At 33.1% G+C, this 11414-nt stretch overlaps 1 protein-coding gene across 1 annotated transcript; it reads left to right on the top strand.

Annotated features, from left to right (window-relative positions):
- Window positions 1-3566: 3566 nt before the first annotated feature.
- LOC111441206 (respiratory burst oxidase homolog protein B) lies at window positions 3567-10495 on the top strand. The gene is made up of 12 exons (XM_023078176.1): window positions 3567-3993; window positions 4392-4991; window positions 5089-5245; window positions 5349-5397; window positions 6246-6359; window positions 7426-7860; window positions 8402-8788; window positions 8888-8983; window positions 9092-9207; window positions 9302-9404; window positions 9532-10105; window positions 10274-10495. The coding sequence occupies exons 2-12, from the start codon at window positions 4466-4468 to the stop codon at window positions 10381-10383; spliced, it is 2667 nt and encodes an 888-aa protein (XP_022933944.1). The 5' UTR covers window positions 3567-3993; window positions 4392-4465; the 3' UTR covers window positions 10384-10495.
- Window positions 10496-11414: the final 919 nt, after the last annotated feature.

An 11414-nucleotide genomic window follows, 5' to 3' on the forward strand; every position in this document is an offset into this window, starting at 1 on the left:
ATGCATCACTTATTGAACTAATAGATATTTTAAGAATAAGGTTACCTAATTTACGTGCATCATTCATTGAACTAACAGATATTTCACCATTCCTAACGATAACAAGAATAATATTTTTTTATTACAAAATAACGTAAGACTAAGTTCAGAAGCTAGCAAACAAATAAGCTAAAATGAAATTTCAAATACTTTTTAATAATGTTTTACAATTTTTATTTTTTGTTGTAGTCTTTCGGTTTGTTAAATGGTCTATTCTTAGAAAGCAACTATCAGGAAATTTCAAATAGAACATCTATCATTATAGTTCTTTCTCACATAGTTTTCAAACTTGTCAAACTAGCTCAAATTCCTTATCCTCAAACATTTGTAAATGCTTTTTAAATCTTATAAACAAATCAAATAAAATTTTAATGTACACGGTCGGATAACAACGCTATAGAAAGTCAACCACATCAATTTTATATGTTACTTATGATAATTAACCAAAAATTTAAATGAGTGTATTAGACCTAAAATTTAAAGAACGATCTAAATCAAAAACCACACATGAAACTTAAAATGGTAAGGTATAACAGTCCAAACTCACCTCTAATAAATATTGTCTACTTTGGCCTATTACGTATCTCTGTCAGTCTCACAGTTTTAAAATGCGTCTACTAGAGAAAAGTTTTCCCTCTCCAACCGATGTGGTATCTCATAATCTACCCTCTTTGGGGGCCAGCGTCCTTCGTGGCATATTGCTTAGTGTCTGACTCTGATACCATTTATAACAGTTCAAGCCCACTGCTAGTAGATATTGTACGCTTTGGCCCATTATGTATCCCTATCAGCCTCACGATTTTAAATGTGTCTACTAGAGAAAGGTTTCCACACCCTCATGAGAAATGTTTTGTTCTCTCTCCAACCGATGTGGGATCTCATAATCTACTCTCTTTGGGGCCAGCGTCCTTCCTAGCACACCGCCAAGTGTTTGACTCTGATACCATTTGTAACAATTCAAGCCCACCGCCAGTAGATATTGTCCACTTTTACCCGTTACATGCCTCACAATTTTAAAACACATCTATTAAAGAGAAGTTTTTACACATTTATGAAAAATATTTCATTCCTCTCTTCAACTGATATAGAATCTCACGTAAGGGCAAAAGAAATATCATAAGATTCTAGGAATCGAACGGTTTTTGTGGATAATTATCAAATTTCGAAATAGATTATCTAAAATGATTAAGAAAAAAAAGGAAAAATAAAAAATAAAAACATGGTATCCAATTATATTCAATTACTTGTGGTGGGTTGGATTCCTCAAAAGAAAAAGTGTGAGGGGAAATGATAAGGACTAAATTGTCAATTTTTTACATATGATTAAAAAAAAAAATCTCATTTGACATGATGATGCATTTTAGTTATGGAGTAGGTAAGCAAGTTGGAAAGCAATGGTTTGTTACATTCTCAAAGCTTTTTAGTTTTCTCTAAGATGGTCTTTTCTTCCTCTCATTCATAAGATCAATCTTTTCATATCCAACTTTTTAATATTATCTTGACTTTTCCACCATTGACACTTACAAAATGGTTTTGAATGCTCTAATTTTCATTTCTTAATGGTTAAACCACATATATATTGTTTTTAATTAACTGTTGTAATTAATTTCAATACATCAATACAACACTAAACTAATTAAAATCTAGAAAGAAAAAAAAGATGAAAAACTAAAACCATACTCATAAAGCACACAAAATAAAATAAAATAAAATTATTATCATATGGGAACTAAATGTTTCAACTTTTTTTAAAAAGAAATAAATCTCAACTAAAAAATTCCATTAAAATTTAATAATTGGATGGTATAATTGAAATGTCATGTGATAATACATTATTGGATAAGCTTTTTCTTTCAAATATCATGTCACTTAATTTTTAATTGAGAACTTTTGAAACATAAGAAACAAAATTCAAAATTTCAAAGTATGAGACAAAAAAGAAAAAAAAAAAAAAAAGATGACTCATATACGACCAAATATATTTAATCTTCATTGAATAGTGATATTCTTATCTAACTAACCTAATATTTTAATCTAATACAAACAAACATGTGGGCAGAGTATGTAATGTCTTATGGAGTGTTTCAAGACTACAAAGCTATTATTATTATTATTATTATTATTATTATTATTATTATTATTATTATTATTTTCATGGCTATACTAAAAGATAGAATTTAAGGAACCATTTTTGGGCAATTTTCCCTCATCTTCTTAATTGGTAATTCAATATAATTTTTTAAATAGTTCATGGTTTATTTACTCATATTAAAACTTATAATTGAAAATTATAATAATTATAAATATTCAAAATTTTAAAAATGAAAAAAAAAAACGTTAGAAATTGTAGGTTTTGTTTTTTAGATTTTCTTTTTCAACTCACAAAAATTCGACATATTTTTTTAAGGTAAGTAGTATTTTTAAGATTTTTTATGTTTAAAAATATTATTGAAATAAAAATTTAACGTTTTATATCCAAACAAAACGGTAATAGTATTTTTATAAAAAAAATAGATATTTTAAAGCATTTTAAAATTTATGAATATTATTAAAACAAAATCTAAAGCATTTTCATAAATTTAACGTTTTATATCCAAACAAAAGGGTAATAGTATTTAAAAAATTAGAGAGACTTTTTTTCTTTTTTTACCAAAATTACTTAAATAATAGCTTTATCAATTATTAAGCACTTTAATTAATGTTTTCTATTATAAGATAGAAAGTGTTTTCTTAAAAAAGTAATTTTATAACTTAAAAAAGTAGTCTGAAATTCACCATAAATATAAACAAATCTACTTTATCATGTAATATTAAGATTTAATAGTTCTCAAACAATAAAGTTGAAGAGATTCAAAATAAAGATAAAAGTCTCGTGATCCACAAATGTACTTTCTAACCCATTTTCCAAATGCAAACATGGAAAGGGAAAAAAAAAATCCACATTATAGAAACAAAATAATAATATAATTTCAATCATCATAAATGTTCAAATTTAATGCTCGGAATTTTAATAAAAGACAGTTTGAAAAATAATTTATATGTAATCTTTTTAGTAGAAATAAATTTTAAGGTTTTGTAAAAGAAAATGTAAAGTTTAATGAAATGTAAAGCCTAAATAGCGTTGGATGATCAAAGTCCTACATCGCATGATCATGGGTTTATAAATAAAGAATACTCTCTCTGTTGATGTGAGGCTTTTTGGAAAAGCCCAAAGCAAAGTCATTAGAGCTTATGCTCAAAGTGGACAATATCATACTATCGTGGAGAGTCGTGTTCGTCTAACATGATATCAGAGCCATGCCCTAAACTTAGTCATGTCAATAGATTGGTAAATCCTCAAATGTCGAACAAAGGACTCCAAAAGAAAAAATGAGTCAATCCTCCTCGAACCAAAAGAAAAAGGCTTCAAGCCAATTCGAAGGCAGTAAAAAATGACTAAGAGTCCAAAAGAGTCGAATCTCGATTAAGGGGAGGCGTACTTTGTTCGAGAGGAGGCGTTGGATATGGGTATTAAACTTCTCAACAATAACCAAAAGTCTTATTCAAAACTTACCATATTTTTCCAATCTAGTGAGTTCATTATGAGTTTCACAGGAAGGCCAAAGGTAAAGGTTTGGGGCTAATTTCTTCTTTGTTTGTCTACCCAGTTTATTAATATTGTAATATTGTTCGACAAGATTGACCATGTGTGTGGATGGATGCTCTTGTTGTAATAAGAAAACAGCTTGATGCCCAACAACCCCACTCTCTCTCCCCCAACACAACCCAGATGCGCCCCTTGGATTAAACCCATTAACTTTGAATAATACTCTTCTTCTTCTTCAGCCTCCAAATCATCCTCTACTATAAAGCTCTTTCCCTCCTCCCCTCCTCTGCTTCAAACAAATTCACCTGTTCTGCCCCACCAAAGACGACTAAAGAGATTTGCCTAATCTGGAACTCACAACTCCAAAGGTCAGCTTAGATTCAATTCAAACAAATTCTTCTGTTTCTCTATGTTTTTCTTCCTAAACCACTCTTGATTTCTTTGTTTTGAAATCATTGGTGTTCTTTTTAATCTTGTTGTTTCTCCTTCTTCCTGTTCTTAGTCACAACTCTAGGCATGGATTTGGCTAGCTATTCCAGAACTGAATCAATCATCCTATGATTCGTTTTCTTTCTTGGGAAGAACGGTGTTGGAATTATTGTAGCTTGTAATAAGATTTGAAAACCCCAAACTACCCTTTGAGAGAGTTTTTTAAATTGTTTGGTTGATGCCTAATGTTTTCTAACGTTTATGTATCTTAGGCATAACAACAAACACTTGGTGTGCATCTTGATGCCTAATGTTTTCTAACGTTTCTGTATCTCAGGCATAACAACAAACACTTGGTGTGCATCTCACAGTGCATATAACAAATCAGAGAGTTCAGATTCAGATCCAACCATGGAGGGCCAAGAGAACAAACCTGGTGATTCATGGTCAGATACAGAGAGCACAGGAAGCTCCAAACGAGTTGCCTTCAGCGGACCATTGACAGGACCTTCTGTTGCCTACAAAAGAACCAGCAGCTACAGCAGCAGCACAAGAAGCACTATGAGAATCAAAGACGACGATCAGTACGTCGAGATTACCTTAGATGTTCGCGATGATACAGTCTCCGTTCAGAACATCAAAGGCGGAGATTCGGAGACGGCAATGTTAGCGAGCCGACTCGAGACGAAGCGCCCTACGCTAGGCTCTCAATTGTCTTTCAAATTGAAGCAAGTATCGCAGGAACTGAAACGGATGACTTCCTCAAAAAGCTTCAATAGAATCGACAGAACTAAATCCGGTGCAAGCCGTGCCCTAAATGGCCTCCGATTCATGACCAAATCCGTCGGAAGTGAAGCCTGGTCAGAGATTGATAATCGATTTAACGAACTCGCCATTAATGGAGAGCTTCCGAAGTCGTTGTTCGCAAGATGCATAGGTATAAACAACTGTAAATCCCATTTTTCTCAAAATCTTTCAAGTTCAAACCAATGATTGAAATTTTACCGATCATTGTTGGTTCGTTGCTGGATCAGGAATGGAGTCGAGCGAGTTCGCCGGCGAGTTGTTCGACGCGTTGGCTAGAAGACGAGGCATAACTTCAACTTCCATAACCAAAGGGGAGCTGCGTGAATTCTGGGAGCAGATTATCGATGAAAGCTTCGATGCTAGGCTTCAAATCTTCTTCGATATGTATGAATCTCTTTTTTCCCTCTCTTCTCTCTCACTAGAATGGATATGGCCATGGAGATTGCTTGAAACAGAGCCTGGTCTAACAAATGGTACGATCGTGCAGGGTGGACAAGAATGCCGATGGTCGCATTACTGGAAAAGAAGTCAAGGAGGTAACTGGAGGGAAAAAAATTAATAATAATATATATATATATATTCTAAAAGTAATTGGAAATAAATAAATAAAAATTATTAATTTAAATTGATGGTTAAATTTTTTTTCTACGAGAAGGTCAAGATATATATTGTTTAATAATAATCACCAATTATTTTATTTCAATTATATTAAATATATGTATTTCTTTGTTTTGTATATTAATTACTTTTTCTTATTTAAAAATTAGGCTAAATTAATTAAAATATGGTTGACTTTTGTATTTTGTCTTCAATTTCAAAAGTTTTAATAATTCTTTAAATTTTTAAAAAAATCTTATAAATATCTTTAAATTTTTTTAAAAAATTCAAAACTAAGTTTATTGTTAATTTTGAAGGGAAGAGTTAACATTTTGTTTTAAAAATAAGATTGATTTTTAAATTTTTTTAAAATACTTTTTAATTTTCAAAACTATCCTAAATACTAACTTTTTTTTTTTTTTAATTACCATTTTCAAGAGTACTCTCGTAAATTTTTAAAAATAATATTAAAAAATTTAAAAATAATCTATGAAATGTCGATAAACTGTATTTGTTCATATATATTGACAGTAAATTTATTTTTAAAATGTTTTATAAAGATAAAGAGTGTTAATGCTAAAATTTTAATGGTATTTTTTAAGCTTTTAAAAAAAATTAAATGGTATTTTAATAAAAAAAAATTTAAGATTTAAAAAGATATTTTTGAAACACTATTAAAAATTTAACCATATTATTAAAATAAAATGGTAAAAATTATTAATATTCTTAATTAAATGATCAAAATGTTAAACTTATAATATAATTATTTATTTATTTGTAATTTCAGATAATTGCATTAAGTGCTTCAGCTAATAAATTATCAAAAATCCAAGAGGATGCTGAAGAATATGCTGCTTTAATCATGGAAGAGTTGGACCCTGACAACCTTGGATATATTGAGGTTTGTATCTTTATACCATTTCTTTAATACCATATTAAATTAAAATTATTAAAATGTTACTTATTTTGACCTTACTCTAAACACATCATATTAATTATCTACTTTAATTATCACCCAACATTAACATTTATTCAACTAATAAATAAAAACAAAAAAATATTAAATTCATGGTTTTCTTTTTCTTTAAATATTATATCAATAGCATTTATGACCCCAACATATCAATTCTTTGTCCAAGAAATTTTAATATTCTTAATAAATCTCTAATTTATTAAACAATCTATATATATATATATATATATTAAATTTTAGTAATTTATTATATATTTTTAAAAATTTAATATCAATAGTTTTTTTTTTCATAATTTTATAAAATATCGAATATATAGTTTAAATTAATAAATAAACCATTCAACTCTTACCAATAAATTAAAATTTATATTCTATTTCTTTTATGTGTCATTATTTTTCTATAATTCCCCCTTGGTTGTGGAGGATAACAAACATTCTTGTTAAGGGTATGGGAACTGTTGGATGATGAAAGTCGTAGAGGCTAATTTAGAAAATGATCATGGGTTTATAATCAAATAATACTCTCTCCCTTGGTGTGAGGCGTTTTGGAGAAGCTCAAAGCAAAGTCATGAAAGCTTATACTCAAAGATAATATCATACTATTGTGGAGAGTCGTGTTCGTATAATATAAACCTCATACTAGTAGACATGTTTTAAAAATCTTGAGAGGAAGCCTGAGAGGAGATATCCAAAGAAGACAATATCGGTTAGATGTGAGAGTCGTGTTCGTCTAACAAAAACCTCGTACTAGTAGACGCGTTTTAAAAATCTTGAGGGGAGGTCCAAAGAAGACAATATCTGTTAGATGCAGATCCCGAGAGGGGATGTCCAAAGAAGACAATATCTGTTAGATGTAAATCCCTAAAGGGAATGTACAAAGAAAACAATATCTGTTAGACGTGGATTTAGACTTCCTTTACATGGAACGGTTTTAAAGATGCAGACAAATTGGATAGAAATTTAACTAATTGGGTACCATGTGTGGGCATTTCAGCTATATAACTTAGAGATGCTACTTCTACAAGCTCCAAACCAAGCATCAGCGCCCAACCGCGTGACAGACAGCCGCGTGCTGAGCCAACTACTAAGCCAAAAGCTCGTCCCCACAAAGGAACACAACCCCATCAAGCGCGCATATCGCTCACTCCGCTACTTCGTCGAGGACAATTGGAAGCGCATTTGGGTCATCTCTCTATGGCTTGCCATTTGCGCTGCTCTCTTCGCTTGGAAGTTCATCCAGTACCGCCAGCGAGCCGTCTTCCATATCATGGGCTACTGTGTCACCACCGCCAAAGGTGCCGCTGAAACCCTTAAGTTCAATATGGCCATCATCCTTCTCCCTGTTTGTAGGAATACTATCACTTGGCTTCGGAGTAAGACCAAGCTTGGCGGTGTTGTCCCTTTTGATGACAATGTCAACTTCCATAAGGTACGTTTTCTTCTTTTGTTATTGTTGTTGCCCACCATGTGTTTGATCATTTGTCTCTGCTGAATTTTCCTTGTTTTTGTTGCTGTTATTGCTGGTTTCAATTGCTTGAGTTTGATTTGGAAAATTATTGGTTTAAATCCTCATTTTGTCACTATCTTTTTATTGTATGTTCATATTTTGGTCCATGAACATTTAGAATATCTCGTTTTGTCCTTGAATAAGTACCAAAATGGAACAAACTTGAAAATTTGAGGACCAAAATGTGATCTAAACCAAAATGAAGTGTTTGGATTTTGATTGATATTGTTAAGAATAGGCATAAAAGATTAAATATATTCTAACTAGTTTAAGTTTTTGGATTCCTCCTTGATATTACTAGCTTACTTGTTAACTTTCACATTTGAGGAGCATTAAGGATATGCATAGGGGATTAAAATGCGTTATCGTCCATGATTATCGTTTTGAAACTCGACAGTTGAAGTGGTTGGGTTGGGAAGAATTAAGTTTAATAAGAACATGAATTTGCATTTGCTTGGATTAGGTGATTGCTGTTGGTATAGCCATTGGAGTCGTTTTACATGCTGGAGCACATCTTACCTGTGACTTTCCAAAGCTACTCCATGCAACCGATGCCGAATACGAACCAATGAAGCCATTTTTCGGTGAAGTGCGACCGAATAACTACTGGTGGTTTGTGAAGGGGACGGAAGGGTGGACTGGGGTTGTGATGGTGGTGCTAATGATCATAGCATTCACCTTGGCTCAACCATGGTTCCGCCGCAACCGCCTGAACCTCCCCAAAACCATCAAGAGACTCACAGGCTTCAATGCCTTTTGGTACTCTCACCATCTCTTTGTCATTGTCTATGTCCTCTTCATCATCCATGGATACTACCTTTACCTCTCCAAGGAATGGTACAAAAAGACGGTGAGTTTTTTTTTTTTTCGATCTCGTTGAATTTTATAACAAACAAAGAACGTAACCAAACTATATCCAAATAACATTTTGTTTCACTGTCGAATATAGACATGGATGTATCTAGCTGTTCCTGTTTTGCTCTACGCGTGCGAAAGATTGATTCGTGCATTTCGATCGGGCTACAAAACAGTGAGGATTCTAAAGGTCTACACCCTTGCACCCTTTTCTTTTTTCTTGCTTGCCTAGAAAACTCACAAATTTTCTCGAGAAAAAAGTATGAATTTATGCTGATAGAAAAAAGGAAACTTTCAGGTTGCTGTGTATCCTGGAAATGTTCTGGCATTGCAAATGTCAAAGCCTCAAGGATTCAAATACACAAGCGGACAGTACATATATGTGAACTGTTCTGTTATTTCTCCCTTCCAATGGTAAATCCTACACCGTCTGATCTTCTCCATCACCATGATCATCATGATAATTGGTTTGATTGGAATTAACGGATGTGATCGAATTTTGTTGCAGGCATCCATTTTCGATTACATCTGCTCCAGGGGATGATTACTTGAGCATTCACATTCGCACAGCAGGAGACTGGACTTTGCAGCTCAAGAACATTTTCTCCAAGGTACTTGCTTAATTTTTTCATATGACTAATGATTTTGTTTTTTTTATCAAATTTCATAAACATAAAGCTTTTAAAGTTCTGAAGTTTGATTTTTAAATACTATAATGTTGCCCTCTCTGTCAAGCAGATATGTCAGCCTCCATCTGTTGATCAAAGTGGTCTTTTAAGAGCTGACATGCGCCAAAGCAACAACAAAATCAGGTTGCCAAGGCTGTTGATAGACGGACCATATGGAGCTCCAGCTCAAGACTACAAACAATATGATGTTCTTCTTCTTGTGGGGCTCGGGATCGGCGCCACCCCGCTGATCAGCATTGTCAAGGATGTACTCAATAACATCAAGGAGCAAAAAGACATTGAAAATGGCGTTGCTGATAAGAACTCCAAGCCCTTTGTCACCAAACGAGCTTACTTCTACTGGGTCACCAGAGAGCAGGGCTCATTCGAATGGTTTCGAGGTGTCATGGATGAAGTTGCTGAGAACGACCGAGACAGAGTGATTGAACTGCACAACTACTGCACCAGCGTTTACGAAGAGGGTGATGCTCGGTCTGCTCTCATTACCATGCTCCAAGATCTCAACCATGCCAAGAACGGTGTCGATATCGTGTCGGGAACGAGGGTGAAGACTCACTTTGCTAGACCCAACTGGCGCAATGTCTTGAAGCATGTTGCTGTTAATCATCCAGATCAACGAGTTGGTAAGCATTTGCTAAATTTACATATTTACCATTTGATTCTATGATCTCGAGATGATAAAAAAACGCACCCTCGTAATCATATCTCCGGTTTTAAAACGATCTCGTGATTGGTCGTAACTCGAATGCACACCGACTCATTTGTATAATTGGATTGAAATGTGAATGCAGGAGTGTTTTACTGTGGAGCACAAGGATTGGTTGGAGAGCTAAGGAGACTGTCCCAAGACTTTTCTAGGAAAACAACCACCAAATTTGATTTCCACAAGGAGAATTTTTAGAGTATAATTAAATTGGATTTTTTTTTTAATTTAGAAATTTTTAAGAAATTGTATTATAGTTAATTGTCTTGTTGTTGGGCATATATTTATACATGTTTGTTTAGTAGCTTTACTCAAAAATTTTAAACATATAATAATATTTTCTAAGTGAGTTTTTATTTGTTCAAATGGTAATATCTTTTGTTATAATCATGCTCACATCCTCTGTTCCGCTAGAAATTTCTTGAGAATTTGAAGATTTTTTTGTTGGCGTTTCGGTTGCGTTGTCACTTCCTCGGTTCATCGTCACAAGCCACAAGGTTGTATTAACATAATTGTGGCCTGCTGGGATTTGAGCCCAAGGTCTCCACGCCCAAACGTGGAATTCTTACCACTAAACTACAGCCACATGATTATTATAAAAAAGTAATTTACTCTAGAATTTTTCTAATTAATTTTGATGGGCCATTACAACGTTGAGATCATCAGTGTCAGGTTCGTATTTCAAATAAAGGTGCAAATCTTGGTCATGAAATATTTACACTCAGTTAAAAAAAATCATAACATTACTAAAACAGTCTCAAAATGAATATGAGTGCCTCGATAAACTTCTTATCAATCTAATAAGTTTATAGCGAAAGGTATCTATAAAATTGACACTCATGGTGGTTGGTTGAGTGCGCACTACTCGTTGCCACTTTGTCTTGTTTACATGTGAGGGTCACCACATAACACTCCTATTCTTTAAATTGGTTTGCCCTAATGCTAAACCATATATCATATTCAAGCCTACCGGAGCCTTTAAGGGTCACCACATAACACTCCTATTCTTTAAATTGGTTTGCCCTAACGCTAAACTATATATCATATTCAAGCCTACCGAAGCCTTTAAGAAACATAATTGTGGCTCCTGGCTGGGATTCGAGCCCAGGTCTCCACAACCACAACGTGGAATTCTCACCACCAACCTTACTTAGTGGTCATATTGTCATGCATCATAATCATCATCATATAAAAACATCATACAATATCATATGGCATCATCATATAAC

Source organism: Cucurbita moschata, unplaced genomic scaffold, assembly GCF_002738365.1.
Source record: "Cucurbita moschata cultivar Rifu unplaced genomic scaffold, Cmos_1.0 Cmo_Scf00003, whole genome shotgun sequence".
NCBI lineage: Eukaryota > Viridiplantae > Streptophyta > Magnoliopsida > Cucurbitales > Cucurbitaceae > Cucurbita > Cucurbita moschata.

What these genes read in the sequence shown, in the direction of transcription:
- LOC111441206 (XM_023078176.1), top strand. Translation starts at nt 4,466, where the DNA reads ATGGAGGGCCAAGAGAACAAACCTGGTGATTCATGGTCAGATACAGAG. An exon ending in CTGGAAAAGAAGTCAAGGAG is followed by an intron (nt 5,398 to 6,245) that starts GTAACTGGAGGG and finishes TTGTAATTTCAG; the next exon opens with ATAATTGCATTAAGTGCTTC. An exon ending in ACAATGTCAACTTCCATAAG is followed by an intron (nt 7,861 to 8,401) that starts GTACGTTTTCTT and finishes TGCTTGGATTAG; the next exon opens with GTGATTGCTGTTGGTATAGC.